Here is a 23893-nt window from a genome sequence, read left to right as displayed (position 1 = left end):
CCAAGTATTTTAAGTAAAATTAGCAAAGCCTGTCATTGGATTCTATTTATTCTGTTTAAGAGAAAATTGACAACATTGCCACACAAATACAGTTTGATTCCAAGACACATGCAACAATGAATTTCTAGAAGATCAACAGGTGTACAATTTCTCTTAATCAGTAATTGGAGGCGAGTGATTTGACAAACTGAAATGGAAGTGGAAAATTTGAAAAAATGAAATTGAATTGAATGGACACCATTTGGTAACTTTGTCTGTTAGCAAAAGGAATAACAAATTATAAATTTCTAAATTAGTCAGTTGAAAAACGAGAGTATGAACGAAAGAGATTTTTGATCAGCTGATCCTACTTTCAAAAGGTTATGGTGAAATGGAATGGAAGACAGGAAAATCTTCCCAATATAGTGGTGGACAAATAAGTGTTTTTTTCTTACTTTTTTCATTAATGAACTGTGTTTAATAATTTAAAGTAACCAATTATGGATTCTGATATTAAATATTCTCAGGAAGCATACGTGTAGACTAGTGGCCGAATGTATAAATTACTGGGTGACACGACTACTACAGTTGCTGCCTCTCATCTCCAGAGACCCATGTCCTATTCTGGCCTCGGGTATTGCCAATGTAGAGTTTGCACATTCTCTGTGACTATCTGGTTTACCTTTGGATGCTTTATTTCCTCACACATTCCAAAGACAAGCAGGTTGGTAGGTTGATGGCCAATATAAAGTCCCCTGTAGTATGCGAGTGAGTAATACAATTTGTGGGGATTGGGGAAAGACTTGACCAGAATACAAGGAAAATAAAATTGAATTAATGTGGATGGATGCTTGATATTCAGCGCTGATTAGACGGGCTGAAGTACCCGCTAACACCCTATATGGTTCTGATGCTCCAACTCTAAAGTAGCTCTCTAAACATTAAGTCAGTGGAAATAGTTTTTCAGCAGTAGGTTCATTTGATACAATGCCTTTTATAAATAACATTCAAATTAAACTTTATAACATAAAAGACATGACCAAAAATAGGTTAGTTCCAAAGACTACCCATTCAGCATACAATCAGTTGACAAATTACTTCAATCTTCCGATTATTCAAAGCCCCAGTAAAATTAGACCATGTAAATGCTTATTTTAAAATACTTACCAACCTGCCCATTGGACATTGTCAATCGACTATTTACAGATATTAGCTTAATCATCAGGTCAAATATATTTAAAAATACAAGCACTCTACCACAGATAGGACAAAAGAATATCTGTGGTAGGGTGAGACCAGGATTGCCATGGCGATAAGATAGAAAATTCATCAGTTGAAGATGACTAGGGCAGTTAAAGATAATTAAAACCCAAGCTCCAAAGATAATTAGAGTGAGAATAAAGACAAAGGAAAGTGAATCAGTGCAAAATGCATGGTTGTTGGACATGTCCACAGGTCAGGCTATGCTCATTGAAAAGCAAAAATTGAGCCAATATCACAGATGAATGACTTACCACAGTTTTGATTCAGACAGAGAAAGTGAGTTACCTTCAGCTGTAAAATTTGATACCTCATGCAAGACCTCATGCTCAGATAGAAGATGAGGTACTATTCCTGAAGCTTACAGTAGCATGATTATAACAGTTTAGGAGCCACAGACCAATAGGTCAAAAAGGGAGTGAGATGGAGAATTAAAGTTAGACACAAGATGCTGGAGCAACTCAGCGGGACAGGCAGCATCTCTGGAGAGAAGGAATGGATGAAAGGCTGAATTCAGATTGTTCTAATCAAACAATTTCAATCTTCCAGCTGGAGCACTGTTTGTGCAGGCGGAATCCTTTCATAGTAATTTTTGTCTTCAGTTTTGAAAAAAAGTTAGTCCACAAATGACTAATATAATTTATGACCTAATATATAATGAACGAGTTCGAATTGTTATTATCAATATTTCTTTCAAATTGTCTGCATTGAGTAGAGATGTTGTGGCATGCAGACTGGATTTTGTGATGGATTGGGCTGTGTTCATAATACTGCAATTTCCTGCTTTTTTGCCATAGCAGTTGCCATTAATACTAGACTTTTAAAAAAAATACGAGGCCCACGCTAAAACTTCAAAGTGAAAAACATCAAAATGAAATAAATGTCTCAAAAATCAGTGGGTTATTTCAAGATTACCTTCCCAAAGTATGAAATGGCTTCCTTATATTTATCAATAATATCCTCAGGACTTAAACAGTTCTTTGCTCTTCCAATCTCTGCACTCGTGTCTGCACTGATGCCATTTGTTGTCAAAGCACCTGGAAGTTTCGAAAAGCATGTAAAAAGGTTAAAAAAAATAGATGTTGAAATCTTTAAATTATGTTCTTGATCCAACGAATAAAACATTTAAGACAGACCAAGTGCAGCAAGACATGTCTACACAGCCATCACAATTCAAATTATTTTCAGGTGCAAAGACATAAAGAACAAACACAGGCCAACTTCTCTTCTACAAACAAACAATGGCACTTCAATGCCATCATGTTCCTCAGTGACAGATTTGGGTTGAGCTCAGTGACATAGTTAGGCCATATGCAGCTTTGAAGTTAATGCTGAAAAGTGAGGGATATAACTTGTTTGTCCTGGGTCTTCATGATTTATGCATTAGACAAAGCTGATAATAGGAATAAGACCACCATAGTGCAAAGCATATGCTCAAATCCAGCATGAGATAATGTACAGTAAACCCTCGGTTTTGCAGACCTCTTTTTAACACATTTCAGTTATAGCGAACAGACCTACTTTCACAAGGCCAGGCTGCCAACGCAGCCCACACCGCTTCTCCAGCCACTTCCAGGCAAGGCTGCCAACGCTATCCCTGGCTCGCATCGGCCGCTAGCACCATCCGCAGCGCCTCCCCCGTCCATTTCCAGGCCAGGGTGCTGACACCAACCTCAGCCAGCATTGCCTCCCCAGCCACTTACAGGCTGGGCTGCCGAAGCTGGCCTACATCCCTCCCCGACTGCTTCGAACCAAACCTATGCCCACGCAGCCTCCTCGGCTATTTCCAGGCCACGCCTTTCAGTGCTGACGCTCCTTACCTGCACTCCGATCACCCAAGGACCGCGGCCAATGACTCCGCCGATCATAGCATCTACCCCGGTCGCCGTCAGAACAGGGCCATCAACTCACCTGGATTCCAGGCCCAGTTCCAGACCGAGAGTCTGAAGGGTCAAACCCGAAATGTTACCTACCCATGTTCTCCAGAGATGCTGCCTGATCTGCTGGGTTACTCCAGCACTTAGCGTTGTTTCCTGTATTAACCAGTATCTGCAGTTCTGTATGAATCAGCATCGGCACAAACAGTTGTTTGTGTCCACTACTTATATAATGATAATTCTTTACTCAGTTATATCAGACAATCTGCAATAATGAACACCATACCACCCCTCCCCCACCCGAAGGTCCGTTATAACGAGGGTTTACTATATATCCAAGATCAAAATTACATTCTCCACACATACTCAGCTACATGTTTCAGTGTGACAAAATATTGTTCTCAGAATTAAGAGTCGGCGATTGGAAAATGTACACAAGCTGTGGAGATCCTCTTCAGCAGTCACATTGTTAGCCTGAAAGAAATACTATTTTAAGGTCAAATTTACCTCACTGCCCACAATGGTCCGAGAATGGACAAAGCATGCGGTTGCATGCTTTTGAGACATAGCATTAAGGCCACACGTCTGTTCGGAGACGAGGAATATTTGAAACCGAGAAGCTGCATTACACGCAGTTTCACAGCCAGACCAAAAGCCAAATCAAAGCTGATCTCAAAACCTATCTCCAATGATTAGGTGGCTAAAAATAGATATACTTCAGTTATGAAGTATGCATTGTGGCAATGCCAGAAGTAAGGTGTTCTGCATCTTCAATTACAATCTGAATAAACATTTGATAGTGAAAACAAATTTACATGCCTCAAAATTACTCGCCAATTGTTAGCCCTATATGGTCCCATCAGTATATTGTGTTCTAAAGCCAATGAAATGAAATTGAATTAAACTGGAATTTCTGAGGCAGAAAGTGCTGTTATAGCCTTAAAGTGCATCTTGCAGCACTAAATGGATATTAATTAAGGTCAGAGGTGATAGGTGTAGAATTAGGCAATTCGGCCCATCAAGTCTACTCTGCCTTTCAACATGGCTGATCTATCTCTCCCTCCTAACCCCATTCTCTTTCCTTCTCCTCATCACCTCCGATACCTGTACTAATCAAAAAAAAAATCTATCTCTGCCTCAAAAATATCCACTGACTTGGCCTTCACAGCCATCTGTGGCAAAGAATTCCACAAATTCACTAAATAAATTTCGCCTCATCCCCTTCCTAAAAGAACATCCTTTAATTCTGAGGCTTGACCTCTCGTCCCAGACTCTCCCACTTGTGGAAACATCCTCTCCAGATCCACTCTATCCAAGCCTTTCACGATTCTGCATGTTTCAATGAGATCCCCCCTCATTCTTCTAAGCTCCAGCGAGTACAGGCCCAGTGCTGATAAACGCTCATCATAGGTTAAGTTACTCACTGGGATCATTCTTGGAAAACCTCCTCTGGACCCTCTCCAGAGCCAGCACATTCTTCCTCAGATATGGTGACGAAAATTGCTCACAATATTCCAAATGCAGCCTTACAAGCGCTTTAGAGCCTCAGCATTACATCCCTGTCTTTATATATAAGCCCTCTTGAAATAAATGTTTGCATTGAGTTTGCTTTCTTTACTACCAATTCAATTTGCAGATTAACTTTTTGGGAATTCTGCACCTGCACTCCCAAATCCCTTTGCACCTTCGATTTCTGGATTCTTCCCCCCCATTTAGAAAATAGTCTACGCCTTTATTCTTACTAACAAAATGCACGACTCCAAACTTTGCTACACTATATTCCACAATTGTTATGCCATAAGTCTCGTGTACACATTTAACATTTCCAACTGTTTACAATGGATCTGCTTTTTCCAGCATTGAAAGAAATAGCTAATTCAACAACACAAATCTCTACCCTGCTTTGTTCCAGTAAAATCCACTGTAGCCACCAGGTGCTGCTATTTTTTTCCTACATTTCTGATCCAGTGAGCTTAAAAAGTCCCAATTATGTTCAGTTAATTCACCAGTTTGAAAAACAATACAATCAATAAGTAAAGATTTTAAAGAGCTTTCACCCAACAGTATTAACACGATCGTATGGAATCCCCCAGATCAAACACTGCACTGTCACCTAATTTGGGACAATTTCAGAACCTTACAGCACTTGCAGCACCAGAGACCTAGGTTCGATCCTGACCACGGGAAATATCTGTACGGAGTTTGTACGTTCTCCACGTGGGTTTTCTCTGATATCTTCGGTTTCCTCCCACACTCCAAAGACGTATAGGTTTTTATAGGTTACAATACTTATGGCCAAACCATTGCGACTTACTTTTGTAGTCTTTTTGTAAAGCCTAATGTCCCATTTATTTTTCATTGAAACTCATTTTATAAATAACCTGCCTAAAACTTTAAACAATCAATGCACGTTTACTCCAAGAATTCTGTTCCTTTCTCTCTTCAGGAAATTCTTGCATGTGAACAATGACAAGAAATAGCTCTGGAATAACTTTCATCGTATATAATTGTACATAATCATATATTATCATATATAATAACACTAACCATGATTAACCTAAATGACATTGTCACAATCAGATTTATTAACTTCAGAGAATGTGGTCTGGAGCCAAAAATGGTTTATATTTTCACACAAACTTGCAAGCTTTTTTCTACATCATTTTCATTAGGGTAAAGATATGATCACCCCATAGATCTTCATTCATGTTTGCAGCAAATGCCATTGTGTAATGTAGACTACATGAAATCTGAACTTTCCAACAAATTTCACTTACAGGGCAGCTAACCATTGCATTTTGGAGATCCTAGGAAAGAATGGCTTAACATAAGTCAAATCTAGCCTCTCAAACCAAATGGATCCATTCAATAAATTTTGTAACTGTTACCTGGAATTTGACAAGTTTGAATTCAATTAAAATAGTTCTGCAAGGCTTTCAAATAAAATAGCAACTAAAATTTCACCTTGGTTCTGCAAATACATTGAAACAAACAAATTTGCTTTTTCCCTCAAATTTTAAAATTATTATTTAGCAATTCCAGCATAGTCCGGTTTCCAACTACCAAACCAATAACACCCAATATACAACAGTTTAAACGCTTCAACTCAAACTTTGTTTTTTTTCATTTGTGCAAAGGAGCAAGTTATACAACAATATAACAATCCTTTACAATATAAAAAAAGCATTGACAATTATGAATGAATCAATAATCTTATGTTCAAGAGTTAAAAGTGCAAATATTGGAAGGACACTTAAAAAAACCACAAGAAGCCTGCAAGGAATAAATTCTTGAGGGTGAAGTGGGATAGGATACTTTCATTTTTGCTTTGCAACATTTCCTTCATTCCTGCTTTATTTCAGCTCTGGTGTCTTAGTCATATTCCAATCATCTCCGCATACAACTCTGATATTCCCCGAGGAGAAATTTTGTTCCTCGTCATATCTGTTTTTCCTTTAACATCTCATTTCAACCAAAGTTCTCTCTTGCAACCACTAGTATTAAAGTATTGGCCACTCTAATGTCTGAATTTTAACAAATAGATTGATCAAAAGAGGACTCTGCACTTTAGTTTTCAGAGATAAGAGAAAAAATATTTTTACAGTAATAGAAGAACGAAGACAGTCATGAAGGCAAAATCAAGAACAATAAAAAGGTTTACAGCTGCCAGATTATTTGCTCTTATCCAGTGAGGTTATACTCAGTGAGATTATGAATGCTTATCATGCTATTTCAAGAAAATGACAGATTCCAAAACATTATTTCCATAAATTAGTTTGCACTATGAATTACTAAAATCTAACAATTCACACTTGGGGCATGCTTCAGACTTCAATTTCTTTGCTTCCATTTTCATTTGTACTCAGTATGACTACACCGGGTGGTCCACCAGGTGGCGCCAGCAATGGCTGCCTCACCAACAGTCTGTCTATCCCTTCCTTCTTTGTTGTTTTAATAGTATGTGTTAAATGTTTTAGAGTTCTTTAGCTTGTTTTATGTGGGGGGTGAGTGGGGGTTGGGGGGAACTTTTTTAATCTCTTATCTCGACAGAGATGCAATTTTTTTCCGTATCGTATCTCCGTCCCCACTGCCGCCTAACACCGAGGAGTTAGCGGCCTCTTGCTGGAGATCGATTTGGGAGCTCCAACCACTGGAGCCTGCAGGACTTGCCATTGTGGAGCGGGTGACCCCTGTCGGGGATCAACCTCAGAATTCCAACCGCAGGAGCCTGTGGACTTTAACATCGTGGAGCTCGCGGTCCCTGGTTAGAGACCGACTTCGGGAACTCCAAGCCGCAGGAGCTTCAACCACCCCGACACGGGAGCTTCCATTGCACCGACACGGGGGCTTCGACCACCAGCTGCCAGAGCTTTGACGGATGGTTTGACTGCCCTGACCATGGAAGAATACAGAGGGAAGAAGATTGGACACGTGACACTAAAAGACCTTTGAAACCTTGTATCTTTTTCTAAGAAATGTAAATTAGTGTACACCGTGTCTATTTTCTATGTTCTCTTCCACTAGGTCTGTAACTTTGGGCTGTTTTCTACTGAACTACTCTTGCAACTTTAACTGTGGTTCCAATTTTCAATTATTCCTCATTTCCTCAATTGTGGACACACATCAGCACAACATATCAAGCACAAAAGACGTATCCAAATATTAATACTTCCGATTGTGATGTTTGCTTAGAGATTGAGATCACAACAGTTAGGCAAAGCATTTTGAAGCAAGTTTCTTACCATTAACAAAAGAACAAAAGCAAACAAGAATTAGAAATAGACACACCATTCAAGTTAATAAAGCAGAGAAGTACAGTACCTGGATCAATGAGAACTTCCTGTGCCCCTAGAAGTGGGAACAAACAATTCTTTCACTCCCTTTGTAAACTCATATATATATAAAAAACAACATTGGCATTTCATCTGCTCAAATGTACCAAATGGTAACATCTTAGAATTACCTAGCTCCCAGCATATGTTACCCCACTTACAATCATCCTCCCCAGGTTTGTATCATCTCAATCTATGCTGCGCAAGTATTTTCTTTATTTTAATCTTCCTGGAGAGCAGAACTATATTTTATTTAAATAAAACTGAGGCATCAAGGCTTCAATTATGTTAATACTAGATCACCCTGTACTTAAGAGACAAATGGTGAAATGAAAATCTCCTAGACTGTGTAAAATGGTTTGAAATATCCCAAATGAAAAACAATTCTACTGTTTAATTTGCAAACCCTCACTCAAAAGCCTAAACAAGTCTGCTGTTGTATGTAGAAAAGTAAAAAATCTACATACATTCAGGTTATTAACTCACTACAAGGAAAATTGCACTCAGCTCCGCTCTTTAAATGCCTGAAGGATGGCCAAATCAAACACAGTTAACATTGTTCAAAATATTTGCAGAAATTCAGAAAATTATATATTTTGATCTGTGGTACCTGCAGAAGGGCTAGGTAGGATTAATGTTTCATGACAGTGACTTTGTCAGAAGCCACTATTTTTGTTATCAAGCAAAAACATAACCATGCCACTTAAAAGACCATTTCACAAGTAAAAAGATAAAGTAAATCTTCAAGCCATTTTGCTTCTTCCTATATGAATAGAAATAATATAATTCATCTAAAAAAGCCTGAAATAAATATCTAGGTATTGGGATAGATCATAAAGGGGCAAACAAAATAAGACAGGCACCAGGTGCCTGCCTTACTGTTCAACAGCAAGGCAACTGGTGGGTAGGGATAAAAACAAACAGCCAGAGGTCAATGCACCAAAAGGCAACAAGCCCTAACCAGATGTTGAAGGGAGGATGAAAATAGAGTGGGAGGCCAAGCAGAAGGCAATGACCAGAAGCATTAAAATTTACAAATGGTACCTGCACATAAACGGCAAGAACTGAATACTGAACAAACTGTTGGAGTGGAAAAAGTGTTATAAAGAAACAAAAATAGCAGGCAGATCTGGGTGAAGCACACCAAATTGTTGAAATTTAGCTACGCCATGCCTTCTTCCTCCCCAGCATTAAATGCTAAACATTTTCCAAAATAAATATTGCCATTAAAATTCTTAACTTGATCTTGATCCCACTAGGAAAAAATCCTGAGGAAGCTACGAATTAAAATCTATGCAGCATTACCTAACAAGGTCCAAAAGGCTTTCAAAAATTTTCAAGTCGGGGGCATTTCACTCTTTATAAATTGACAAGAATATTTAATGTAACCATAAGGCCAAAATAAAATATCTACATTAATCCAAAAATCAGATCTGCTTTCTACACAAGCACATTGCAGCATTCCAAGAGATATCAAAAGCAGCAAATGTACATTGCTATTGGGGAATGTAACATTGAAATTTGTACATGTGGCTCAAGTTATTTCATGCTTGAGTATTATTTTTATCTAACGTTGTTTTAACTATTATCAGTCTATTTTGGCTGGGTACTCCTAAGTATGGTCCAGTTCATTGTTGGACATTTTATTTTATACCTACAATTGGCCCACAAAAGGTGTTGTGTTGTACAATGATGCATCGTAAAGGCCCTTCTGAGAAGGCATCACCCTTTGGAGTTCACAGATCTCATGCTAATTGATTAAACTGGTCATGTAGAGGAAATGCACACTGCCAGACTGATGCATGACTTTTATTCTGACAGCCAAAAGGATCGGACTCGTGCAGAGGATTCAATTGAATTATTTTCTGGCAAATTCCAAAAGAAAGTTGCTGATCTTGCAAATCAAGCAAACAATTCTGCAACCGAAGGTTGCAACCATCCTGTGCCACTCTCAATTGGATCAAAGAACAAATCAAAACAAAGAGGCACAGGCCACATGGAAGATACGTGGGTGGGATGTGGAGCTGGTGACAAGGGCAAACTATTCAATACATCTCCTATAAGTTATCCAAATGTAGAAGTGGCACAGAGGTATTGTTTTTGTCCAGTGTTATAGATACACAAAATAGGAAAATTTAAAGGAAAATAAATTTCATTATTTAATGGCAAAGAAATCTCTAGAAGCTGTACAACCCAAGGGTATTGCTATTTACATTTATAGTAAAGATTAGGGTTGAAAAACTTAGTTTTAAAATTATGGACTATGACAAGAAAAAAATAAAGCAATGGAACACTTAAAATGGCTATACTTTAAGTTCAACCCAGATAATAAATTATCATTGGTGGCTATCAAATGGCTGGCATAGACGCACTGGACTAAAAGATTCATCACTCTTGGAATCATTGACCTTTTGGCCCACTGTGTCCATGCGAGACATCTCATCATGACCAATAATAATACATTTTCCAGCAGTGGAAGCCTTTTCTGCCATGATTTTTCAGGTGTTCATCTAAATACTTAATGCTACAACAGCTCCAACTCTACTAACCTTCAACCAGTGCCTCCCAAGTTTCAACCACATTGTGCATGAAATAAATTCTTATACAATTTCTCCCCAATTCTCCTACCTCTTCCCTTAAATCCATGATACGTCTACCAAGGAGTAAAGGTTCTCACCATCTTCACCAGCAATACCTCTTTAATTTTGTGTATCTCAGCCTTTTCTGCTCCAAAGAAAACAAACCCAGCCTATCCAGTGTTCCTCATAGCTGAAATAGACCATCCCAAGCAACATCCTATTGAAATTCCTCTTCACCATCCTCAATGCAGTCACAACTTCCCATTATGTGGTGACCATAACTACATATAGTACTCTAGCTGCAACCTAATTAATGCTTCACAAAGTGGCATTATAACTTCCCTGTGTTTGTAGAAACAAGAGACTGCAGATGCTGGAGTAACTCAGAGGGTCAGGCAGCATCTCTGGAGAACATGGATAGGTGATGTTTCAGGTCAGGACCCTTCAGTCTAAAGATCTAAAGAAGGGTCTTGACCCAAACCATCACCTATCTATGTTCTCCAGACATGCTGCCTGACTCGCTGAGTTAACACAGTGTCTTTTTTTCCCCTGCACTTGTATTGTGCACTTTGACTAATGAAGATAAATATTCTGCATGCCTTCTTAACCCCTTCATCTACCTGCATCCTGTCTTCATCGGACACAGATATCAAGGCTCCTCTGCTCTAATGCAAAAATCATTTTGAGACACTTCACCAATGTAAAATTCTACAACCTACTTTGTGGCTATAAACATCTAAAATGCAAAATAATTAAAAATGTTCTTTTTTTTTTTACACTCCTAGAGCAGAGATCCCTCTTTGCAGTACAGTGCTTGGACACCAAGAATCTTCAAGTATCTCATTTGTGCCTGCATCATTACAACGGGATTATCGAAACCAGCAGTACACATTTCACAATTTTTTAATAAATATCCGTCACATGGAAAAACAATTGGTTGAATGCCCCTCCATCCTATACCAAGAGCAATTGATCTACTTACAATGGCATTGCATTTGTCAGCTATTCAACAAAGATCCCAATAGCTCCAATGACTGCAATAAAATTCACAAGTTTCTCACCTATTCCTTTATTGACTTTTTTCTGTATCCCTTGAAGCAAAAGAACAAATAATGGAATTTCTAATTTTAAGTTCCAGGTTAACACCACATGCACGGTAGCGCAGCGGTAGAGTTGCTGCTTTAGAGCGAATGCAGCGCCGGAGACTCGGGTTCGATCCTGACTACGGGTGCTGCACTGTAAGGAGTTTGTACGTTCTCCCCGTGACCTGCGTGGGTTTTCTCCGAGATCTTCGGTTTCCTCCCACACTCCAAAGACGTACAGGTATGTAGGTTAATTGGCTGGGTAAATGTAAAAATTGTCCCTAGTGAGTGTAGTGTTAATGTACGGGGATCACTGGGCGGCACGGACTTGGTGGGCCGAAAAGGCCTGTTTCCGGCTGTATATATATGATATGATAATATTAAATGTACTTTCCTGGATAGATCGATACATATGAATTGAAAATGTGAAACTTCTCAAACCTTTAAATACTGCACTATTTTAAACAGTCTACTTTATACTCCATACATCCAACTTGCAGAAAAAAAAAGGTATATATTATTCAAATATACACTTGATTACAAAAGTAACATTGACCAAGAATTGGGTATGTTTACTGAAAGGTTTCATTGGGGGACCAAAACAATACCAAAGCCATTCCTACTCTGCTCAAATTTCATTATTAAAAAAAATATTTATAATTGGGGCGGCACGGTAGCGCAGCGGTAGAGTTGCTGCTTTACAGCGAATGCAGCGCCGGAGACTCAGGTTCGATCCTGACTACGGGTGCTAAACTGTAAGGAGTTTGTACGTTCTCCCCGTGACCTGCGTGGGTTTTCTCCGAGATCTTCGGTTTCCTCCCACACTCCAAAGACGTACAGGTATGTAGGTTAATTGGCTGGGTAAATGTAAAAAAATTGTCCCTAGTGGGTGTAGGATAGTGTTAATGTACGGGGATCACTGGGCGGCACGGACTTGGAGGGCCGAAAAGGCCTGTTTCCGGCTGTATATATATGATATGATATGATATATCAATTAATACTGAAGAGCAATTGTCAAGAAATGGAATGGAACTATGATGCCTTTAACGGATACAAAGTTTGTCAACTTCCTAGCATAAATAGAAACAAATAGACGTGCAAAGACAAAAACTAAAAATCTTATTCACTTACCATGACGATGTCGCCTGCCAGCTTCTGATGGTAAACCCATGCTACAAGCTCTGCGAACAGCAGGTTTTGACCCAGTGCCATTTGGATAATGGTAGATAACAGAAGATGAACACAAACCCTCAAGCGCAGCTGAACAACAAAGACAGGTTTATCAGTTTAAAACTATATATTTAAACACAGCTTATTTAACGGTATAATTCCTGCTATTTACATCGAATGTCAAAGATTTTAACAAACAGAACAATTTCCAATCACTTATTCCAATCACTTAGATACTTCAACTTTTACTGTATGTTTCTGCCACCCTATGCATGTACTTGCATCCCAAGTTGGCATCAACTTTTTTAACAATGTAAAAGAGACTGTGTGATTTAGAACATGCATACAAGCCTGTATGACTGTTCTTTTTCCATTAATGTAATGTTATCTCATTTGACTGCTGTTGAAATGTTCGGAATTTTTTTTTTTTTCTGGACTTCAAACTTGCCAAGCATTTTAGTGGGCCTCCATTAATTTCTCGCTGTAATGCTGATATCACAAAAATCCCTGTTCATATCCTCACGAGTAGCATGTCTGGACTGATACAAACAAGTGGTCAGGCTGGGCTTGAAGAAAGGCCATTTACACATCACTCCTGTGTTTACAGTGCCTCAATTCGCACCCTTGTTTTCAAACAGCTCTATGACCCTACCCCATCACGATAAACTTCTCCCATTTTTGAAATAGTTGGTTCTTCCCATTTGGTCTAATGAATTATCCCTATGCATATTGGTAGTTGTGTTTCAGCTGTCTTGGGTAAGAATTCCTTCTTTAAGTCTTTTGCCTCAATCTCTTTAGATTGTTTTGTCAATTTTGATGGCCACCTGCGGTGAAACTAGCAGCTTTTTTCTTGAGACAATGGCATCTGATCACCGAGAACGTTATTTTTCCCAGTTTAAATTCAAGACAGCTTTACTTCCGCTTGTCAATTTCCAAAGTAACTTTCAAGAAGTTCTCTAGTTCTCAATCGGAAATAACATAACTAATTCTAGACTGTGTAATGCAAATACCTCTCCCTTTCACTCACATTATATCTACTTCACATTATGAAAACACCTCAATCATGTCCCCTTATAAGCTCCTCTACTCCAAGAAAACCACACTATGCCTCTCCAGTCTCTCCCCTCAACTGAAATGCTTCAGGCCAGACACCATGCTTGCAAATCTCCTCTTTTTCCTCTAACACCTTTGCACCTGCCTTACAGTGTGATGGATCAAATGGCTGAATGACTATGATGCAAAGCTACACCCAAGGAAAGAATCCCCCTCGTTCTCACCTCCCCCCACCAGCCAGCGGATCCAACAAATCATCCGCCAACATTTCCGTCACCTACAACGGGACCCCACCACTGGCAATACCTTCCCATCCCTTCCCCTTTCTGCGTTCCGCAGAGACCGTTCCCTCTGTAACTCCCTGGTCCACTCGTCCCTTCCTACCCAAACCACCCCATCCCCGGGCACTGTCCCCTGCAACCGCACGAGATGCAACACCTGTCCCTTTACCTCCCCCCTCAACTCCATCCAAGGACCCAAACAGTCTTTCCAGGTGAGACAGAGGTTCACCTGCACCTCCTCCAACCTCATCTATTGCATCCGCTGCTCCAGATGTCAACTTATTTACATCGGCGAAACCAAACGCAGGCTCGGCGATCGCTTCGCTCAACACCTGCGCTTAGTCCACATTAACCAATCTGATCTCCCGGTGGCTGAGCACTTCAACTCCCCCTCCCATTCCCAGTCTGACCTTTCTGTCATGGGCCTCCTCCAGTGCCACAGTGAATCCCACCGGAAATTGGAGGAACAGCACCTCATATTTCACCTGGGCAGCTTGCAGCCCAGTGGTATGAACATTGACTTCTCCAACTTTAGATAGTTCCTCTGTCCCTTCTTCCCCTCCCCCTTCCCAGTTCTCCCACTGTCTTCCTGTCTCCACCTATATCCTTCCTTTGTCCCGCCCCCCTGACATCAGTCTGAAGATGGGTCTCGTCCCGAAACGTCGCCCATTCCTTCTCTCCCAAGATGCTGCCTGACCTGCTGAGTTACTCCAGCATTTTGTGAATAAATACACGCAATTTCAGTTGATCAGTTCCCTGATTTTGGTCAAAGGGCCAGCCAACAGAAATATTAACTCAAGTTCTTCTCTCCACAGATGTTATGTGACCTTGAGCATTTCCAGTAATATCTTCCTGCCTGCCATCCAAAATTTCCAGCAACTGCCATGCTTGGCAACCAGCACTTTTAGTCTCTTCTCCATTTTCCCTCTATTTGGCCAACAGTGACATAGCTTGTTGAGCTGCTGCCACACATCGCCAGAGATCCGGGTTCATTCCTCACCTTGGGTACTGGCTGTATGGAGTTTGCATGTTCTTTGTCCGACATCCGCAATCATGAAATGCTTCAAGAGGCTGATCAAGGTGTATATTACTCCAGCCTCCCAGACAGCCTTGATTCGGCATAAACCCAACAGGTTTACAGCCATCTCCTTGGCCCTATGCTCATTCATGAAACATATAAGGGGACACCTACATCAGACTCCTAATCAATGATTCAATTTACAAACCATTGCATCACTTTCAGCACCATCATTCCAAACAAACCTCTGCATCCAGGCTCAGCAACCCCCTCTGCGAATGGATCCTTGGCTTCCTGACCCATAGACTACAATCAGTGAGGGTAGACAACAAAGGCATCCTTAATGACATTTCCCCATATCAGTCCTCTGCAACAAGGCATTGTCAGCCCCTTCCAATACTCCCAACACACTCACAACTGCAAATTCTGCTCTAACTCCATTTACAGGTTTGCAGATGACACCACCATCGTGGGTCAGATCTTGAACAATAACGAGACAAAGAAAAGGAAGAAGAAAAGGAAGAAGAAAAGGAAGAAGAAAAGGAAGAAGAAAAGGAAGAAGAAAAGGAAGAAGTGCTTAGTAACATAGCGTCAAAAAACAACCTCTGCTTCAATCTCAGCAAGATGAAGCTAGTTATTGACTTCGGGAAATGAAGTTGTGTACACACCCAGGTCAGCATCAATGGTGCCAAAATGAAGGTGGTTGAGAGCATCAAGTTCCTTTGCATAAACATCGCCAAGAATTTGGTGACTGGGCACATTGAAGCTTCAGCTAAGTAAGCACACCTATGCCTCTACTTCTTCAGAAGACCAAAGAAATTTGGCATTTCTCCAACACTTACAAATGTCTGCAGATGCACTTTGGAAAGTATCCCATCGGGATGCATCACAGCTTGGTATGGCAACCGCTCTGCCCAAGAGTAAGAAATGTAAGTGTTGTGGAAGTACCTCAGTCCATCACCTATACAACTTCACCTACACTTCATGCTGCCTCAGGAAAGCAGCCAAGATAATAGAGGCTCATTTACACCCCAATCATCCCATCTTCCGCCCAACAGAAGATACAATAACTTGAAAACACATACCACCAGATCTGGGAGCAGTTTCTTCCCCACTATTGTCAAGGCTACTGAATGGTCCCCTCATAAGCTAATGATGTAGTCCCAATCTCCCAACCTATCTCATCGCAGCCATTTCACTCTCTATAGCTGTAACACCATAATGCTGCAATACTCTATCATGCTCTCTGGAATTTAACTCTTGTACAACCAGTGGAACTTGAATATGTTGTATTATACTCGTGTATAGTAATTATTTGAATGAATAGCAAGCAAACTGCATCACATAATAAATCAATACCAAGAAAAGGTCACCTTTGCTGCATTTGAAATTGCAGTCTTGGTCACAAATAGAACACAAGTAACTGGCAATAGCATAATTTGTAAATAATTTCTAACTTTCATTGATAGTCATTTTGCACAATAAACTTACCTCCCAACCACAAAAAGTCATTCACTGAGCGAAGTAGTTCTACAGCCATATGGTAATGAACAAGAGCATCTTGTAGCATGCCTGCTTGCAAGCAAAGATCACCGACGTGTTTCCGCATTCTGCCCTGGCAACGCTTCTTGTAATGTCTACAACCATAAACATATTTTTAAAATCAGCTATACCATTATGGTTCCATATTGCCTGTGAAAGATGAACATGTGGTCACCAGTAATTTTGAATACCACTTAAGGCAATTTAAATTTAAATTTGCTTCTTCTAACCGTTGACACAAAATGAAAACAAGGTAACCTGCAAGAAACTTCAATTTAGTAAAGACTAGACCAAGTGGACCAGTTGGGCCCAAACCTCTCCTGCATTGGTGCAGCACCCTCTCCTCCTCCCCACTCCCCTCTCTCCCCCACCCCCTCCCGGTTCTAGTCGCCACACCACAGGAAGGATGTGGACTCTTTGGGGGGACTGCATAAGAAATTCACCAGGACATTATAAAACAAGCAGCTAGAGGAACACAGTGGATCAAGCAGCATCTGTGGAGAAAGCAGGATAGCCATATTTTGAAACAAAAAGACAAAGTGCTGGAGTAACTCAGCAGGTCAGGCAGCATCTATGGGGAACATTTATCAGGTCAGGATCCTTCTTCAGACTAGCATTTTAAGCTAAATTACTTAACAGATTTCTAAATATTCAACTCCACCCTGTGTGCTATCCTCCCCAACAATGAACAGTAGTTTCAGTTAGAGATTAAAACTAATATCAACTACTTCTACAATTTTGATAGCAAGATCTGTAAACTCCTTCAGTAAAATCTTATAACTGCCAAACACGGTGCACTTTATCAGACAGCAAACTAGAATCCAGTCACAGTCACAAGGTACAAAATAATCTTTTAGGCCTATATTCACTGGACCTTAGAGGAATACGAGGAAAATCCTTGAAACTCTCAAAATTCTTGTATGGTTCAACAGACTAGACATGGGGAGGATGCCTCTCCTAGCAGAGGAACTAATGGGTCACAGACTGACTCATGGGTGGGCCATTTAATACTCAAGGATACATTTCTGTGTCTGGAATTATCCATCCTGGATGACTGTTGAGACTCAATCATAAAGTTAATCTAAATCAGAGATTGATATATTTAACCTTTAGAGATACAGCATGGAAACAGGCCCTTCAGCCCATCGAGTCTGTGCCACCCAGCGATTACTCCTGTACACTGGTACTGGCCTATCCAGGAGGGACAATTTACAATTTTTCTTTAACCAAAGCAAAAAATCATACAAACTTGTACATCTTTGGGGTGTGGGAAGAATCCAGTGCACACGGAGTAAACAATCGCAGTCACAGGGGGAGCATACAAACTCCATACAGACTGCACCTCTTGTCAAGATTGAACTTGGGTCTCTGCTAATACAAGGCAGCAACTCTACTGCTGCTCCACTGTACCACCCCAGATTTCAGGAAATATTAAGGAAATCAAAGATGTGAGGATAATGCTGAAAAATAACAGATCAGCCATGATCTCAAAGAAGCAGACCAGGCTCGAGGGCCAGATGGTTTACTCCCATCCTCTTGTTTATGTTGAAAATAAACAATTAATACAATCATGTTTCATGGCCCCAAGTGGTCAGGATGGGGGAACACACATCTAGCCCCCTCACCCTGAACATAGGATCCCCCCAGGGTTGCGTCCTTAGCCGCCTACTGTACTCCCTGTACACACATGACTGTGTGGCCAGGTTCAGCTCAAACTCCATCATCAAGTTTGCTGATGACACTGTGGTGGTGGGCCGGATCTCCGACAACGATGAGAAGGCCTACCGGGAGGAGGTGGCTGACTGGCACTCTGGTGTCAGGACAATAGCCTCCTCTTGAATGTCAAAAAAACTAAGGAGCTGATTGTGGACTTTAGAAGGGCTCAACATCCAAGGACGTACACTGGAAATAAATGGGTCTACTGTGGATAGGGTGAACAGTTTTAATTACCTGGGAGTCCACATCAAAGAGGATCTGACATGGACAACACACATTGCCGCACTGGTGGGTAAGGCAAAGCAGCGCCTTTACCACAGACAGCTGAGGAAATTCAGAGTGTCTCTGAGGATCCTTCAATGCTTCTACTCTGGGGCTGTAGAGAGCATCCTGTCCGGCAACATCACAGTCTGGTTTGGGAACAGCTCTGCCCAGGACAGGAAGGCCCTGCAGAGAGTAATGCGTTCGGCAGAACGCACCATGGGAACTACACTCATCCCCCTGCAGGACCTATACATCAGGTGGTGTAGATCGAGAGCAAGCAAGATTATGAGGGACCCCTGCCATCCCAGCAACAGACTGTTCCAGCTGCTACGGTCACGCAAGTGCCTCCGCTGTCATGCTGTGAAAACGGAGAGGATGAGACGGAATTTCTTCCCACAGGCCATCAGGACTGTTAACTATTATAACTCCAGGGACTAAATTTTGTCTTTTCTGTATTAACTTTAATTTATATGCAGTAACTGTAATTCTTTTTTTGCACAATCCGCAGGCATTGCCACTTTCATTTCACTGCACATCGTGTATGTATATGTGACAAATAATCTTGACTTGACATGTGATGTGTCCCTCAAAAGTAATATTGACATACTTGATAGATAAATTGTAATTGAAAGTTGATTTATGTAGAACAAATTTATAACCATGGTAGCTTTGTTAAGATGGATTTTAAAGATTCATTATAATGGAGTATGTAATTTACTGCAATAACACAAACCTTATGAATGAGCCATTTATAACTCATTAGAAACAGGTGACATTTCATTGTCATCCTAGATTGCTGATAAACAAAGCTTGCTAATATGTACAAACTACATAATTGAGCCATAAACTTACCAATAAGTTCAGTTCGGTTTTAGTTTATAATCACGTGTACCGAAGTAGTGAAAAGCTTCAGTGAAGAACAATGTATCACATTTTTAAAAATGTAGTATCACTCACCTACTATCTGTATCTAGGCCCACAAAATCTTTCTTCTCAAAAGGCACACACAATAATTGAATCTTGTCCCCCGATTTATCCGTTGCTCTATCAAGACGCTTGGATTCCAAAACAATGAACAATGATTCAATGAAGTCTTCCACTTTCTTTTCTATTGTTTCACAGTCGTCGTAACTAGGATAAAATGCAACATCAGTGCGCGGTTGCTCAGCTATTTCTCCATGCAGCCCAAAGACAAACAAACGCGAATCGTACAATGTAGAACCGTAAATTTCTTTCCGTAGGTGGAATTTCTCTGAAGTCTGTGGCCAGTCCTTTGCATTGCAACACTCTGTGACAGCTATCAATCCCACAACTTTTCGATGAGTCTGAAAGTCTCCCCATTCATTGTTTTCAGGTGGGTAATGGTGCCTGTAACGGATGTATAGAACTCTCTGGGAATCTTGTAGATTAACCTGATTGGCAGCAGCAATTTTCTTATATATCTTGAAGAACTGTTCGTCTGGTACAATTCCCACGGGCTGGACAATAACCAGAAGACTCTGGTGATCCTCCGCACATTGCATGTAGTCAGGGACACTCATTCTCCATCAACTAAAATCTAAAGAAAACAAAACAATGTCTTTCTCTTAATGCATTTCAAAATTTATTAAGCTTTGCTTTTTATGAAAAAACTAAGACTATTTTAGCCGTTACAAGAATATCTGTTTTTAAAGTGAACTGTTTAGACACACATTCACTGGAATATCCCAGGACAATTATTCATTTTTGGCAGGGTGAAAAAAAGCTTCTCATGGTACAGAGGTTCAACTGACAGGACGTTAACAGGTCAGGAACAGGGAGATAGGGGATCTTTACATGTGGCTGAGGAGCTGGTGCAGGGGGCAGGGATTTAGATTCTTAGACCACTGGGATCTGTTTTGGGGTAAGGGTGAATTGTGTAAAAGGGACAGGTTGCACCTCAACAGGCGGGGGACCAGCATTCTGGCAGGCAGGTTTGCCACTGCTACACTGGTAGCTTGAGGCTCAGTTAAAGATTGGTAGATATGACATTGTGGGGATTACAGAGACATGGCTACAGGAGGATCGGGGCTGGGAACTGAATATTCAGGGTTATACATCCTATGGAAAGGACAGGCAGGTGGGCAGTGGAGGGGGTAGCTCGGTTGGTGAGGGGTGACATACAGACTGACAATGTAGAGTCACTGTGGTTAGAGTTGAGGAATTGTAAAGGTAAGAAGACACTAATGGGAGTTATCTACAGGCCCCCAAACAGTAGCCCAGATATAGGGTGTAAGTTGCTGCAGGAGTTAAAACTGGCATGTAAAAAAGGTAATGCCCCTGTGGTTATGGGGAATTTCAATATGCAGGTAGACTGGAAGAATCAGGGTTCTGGACCCCAAGAAAGGAAATTTGTCGAGTGTCTCCAAGATGGATTCTTAGAGCAGCTTCTACTGGAGCCTACCAGAGAGAAGGCAATTCTGCATTTAGTGTTGTCCAATGAACCAGATTTAATAAGGGAACTCAAGGTTAAGAAACCACTTGGAGGTAGTGACCATAATATGATTAGTTTTAATCTGCAATTTGAGAGGGAGAAGGTTAAATCAGAAGTGTCAGTGTAGCAGTTGAACAAAGTTAGGGATAGAATAAAACTAAAAGAAAAGATGTATAACATAGCAAAGAGTAGCGGGAAGCCAGAGAATTGGGAAACTTTCAAAGGACAACAGAAGGTAACAAAAAGGGCAATACAGGCCGAAAAGATGAAGTGCGAGGGTAAGCTGGCCAAGAATATAAAGGATAGTAAAAGCTTCTTTAGGTATGTTAAGAGAAAAAGATTAGTAAAGACAAATGTGGGTCCCTTGAAGGCAGAAACGGGTGAACAGGTAATTTGGATCTGTCTTCACTGAGGAAGACACGAACAATCTCCCAGATGTACTAGAGGACAGAGGAACTGAAAGAAATTTGCATTAGGCGAGAAATAGTATTGGGTAGACTGATGGGACTGAAGGCTGATAAATCCCCAGGGTCTGATGGTCTGCATCCCAGGGTACTGAAGGAAGTGGCTCTAGAAATCGTGGATGCATTGGTGATCATTTTCCAATGTTCAATAGATTCAGGATCAGTTCCCGTGGATTGGAGGGTAGCTAATGTTATTCCACTTCAAGAAAGGAGTGAGAGCGAAAACAGGGAATTATAGATCAGTTAGCCTGACATCAGTGGTGGGGAAGATGCTGGAGTCAATTATTAAAGAGGTAATAACAGCGTCGTTTGATAGCAGCAAAAGGATTGGTCCATGTCAGCATGGAATTATGAAGGGGAAATCCTGTTTGACTAATCTACTGGAATTTTTTGAGGATATGACAAGTAAAATGGATGAAGGAGAGCCAGTGAATGTAGTGTATCCAGACTTTCAGAAAGTCTTTGATAAGGTCCCATGAGGGTGACAGGTGAGCAAAATTAGAGCACATGGTATTGGGGGTAGTGTATTGACATGGATAGGGAATTGGTTGGCAGACAGGAAGCAAAGAGTAGGAATAAACATGTTCTTTTCAGAATTGCAGGCAATGGTGAGTGGAGTGCAGCAAGGCTCGGGGCCGCAACTATTTACAATATATATTAATGATTTGAATGATGGAATTAGAAGTAACACCAGCAAGTTTGCAGATGACACAAAGCTGGGTGGCAGTGTGAAATGCAGAGAGGATGTTAGGAGGTTGCAGGGTGACTTGGACAGGTTGAGTGAGTGGGCAGATGCAGTATAATGTAGATAAATGTGAGGTTATCCACTATGGCTGCAAAAACAAGGAGGCAGATTATTATCTCAATGGTGTCAGATTAGGTAAAGGGGAAGTGCAATGAGACCTGGGGGTCCTTGTACACCAGTCACAGAAAGTAAGGGTGCAGGTACAGCAGGCAGTGAAGAAAGCTAATGGCATGTTGGCCTTCATAACGAGGATTTGATTAAAGGAGAATAGAGGTCCTTCTGCAGTTGTATAGACAATAGACAATAGGTGCAGGAGTAGGCCATTCAGCCCTTCGAGCCAGCACCGCCATTCAATGCGATCATGGCTGATCACTCTCAATCAGTACCCCGTTCCTGCCTTCTCCCCATACCCCCTCACTCCGCTATCCTTAAGAGCTCTATCCAGCTCTCTCTTGAAAGCATCCAACGAACTGGCCTCCACTGCCTTCTGAGGCAGAGATTTCCACACCTTCACCACTCTCTGACTGAAAAAGTTCTTCCTCATCTCCGTTCTAAATGGCCTACCCCTTATTCTTAAACTGTGGCCCCTTGTTCTGGACTCCCCCAACATTGGGAACATGTTTCCTGCCTCTAATGTGTCCAATCCCCTAATTATCTTATATGTTTCAATACGATCCCCCCTCATCCTTCTAAATTCCAGTGTATACAAGCCCAATCGCTCCAGCCTTTCAACATACGACAGTCCCGCCATTCCGGGAATTAACCTAGTGAACCTACGCTGCACGCCCTCCATAGCAAGAATATCCTTCCTCAAATTTGGAGACCAAAACTGCACACAGTACTCCAGGTGCGGTCTCACCAGGGCCCGGTACAACTGTAGAAGGACCTCTTTGCTCCTATACTCAACTCCTCTTGTTACGAAGGCCAACATTCCATTGGCTTTCTTCACTGCCTGCTGTACCTGCATGCTTCCTTTCATTGACTGATGCACTAGGACACCCAGATCTCGTTGAACTCCCCCTCCTCCTAACTTGACACCATTCAGATAATAATCTGCCTTTCTATTCTTACTTCCAAAGTGAATAACCTCACACTTATCTACATTTAACTGCATCTGCCATGTATCCGCCCACTCACACAACCTGTCCAAGTCACCCTGCAGCCTTATTGCATCTTCCTCACAATTCACACTACCCCCCAGCTTAGTATCATCTGCAAATTTGCTAATGGTACTTTTAATCCCCTCGTCTAAGTCATTAATGTATATAGTAAATAGCTGGGGTCCCAGCACCGAACCTTGCGGTACCCCACTGGTCACTGCCTCCCATTCCGAAAGGGACCCATTTATCCCCACTCTTTGCTTTCTGTCTGTCAACCAATTTTCTATCCATGTCAGTACCCTACCCCCAATACCATGTGCCCTAATTTTGCCCACTAATCTCCTGTGTGGGACCTTGTCGAAGGCTTTCTGAAAGTCGAGGTACACCACATCCACTGACTCTCCCTTGTCAATTTTCCTATCGTGTGCAGATTTAGCCTCCAATTTGAGGAAGGACATCCTTGCTACTGAGGCAGTGCA

General features: G+C 41.1%; 1 protein-coding gene across 4 annotated transcripts in view; it reads right to left on the bottom strand.

The window, feature by feature from the left end:
- Positions 1-23893, bottom strand: part of trappc9 (trafficking protein particle complex subunit 9) — a 425282-nt gene that overhangs the window by 398362 nt on the left and 3027 nt on the right. For all 4 annotated transcript variants that reach the window (XM_078397318.1, XM_078397315.1, XM_078397316.1 and 1 more), the window contains exons 2-6: positions 19611-20211; positions 16623-16768; positions 12741-12869; positions 7938-7964; positions 2155-2276 (exon numbers count right to left, since the gene is read on the bottom strand). In XM_078397318.1, the coding sequence (XP_078253444.1) occupies positions 2155-2276; positions 7938-7964; positions 12741-12869; positions 16623-16768; positions 19611-20194 (1008 nt within the window). In that variant the 5' untranslated portion in view covers positions 20195-20211. The remainder of the gene's footprint in view (positions 1-2154; positions 2277-7937; positions 7965-12740; positions 12870-16622; positions 16769-19610; positions 20212-23893) is intronic.

Source organism: Rhinoraja longicauda, chromosome 4 (assembly GCF_053455715.1).
Source record: "Rhinoraja longicauda isolate Sanriku21f chromosome 4, sRhiLon1.1, whole genome shotgun sequence".
NCBI classification, from domain to species: domain Eukaryota; kingdom Metazoa; phylum Chordata; class Chondrichthyes; order Rajiformes; family Arhynchobatidae; genus Rhinoraja; species Rhinoraja longicauda.
Note: the sequence above shows the minus strand (reverse complement) of the source record. Positions and strands in the feature narration are given on the sequence as shown.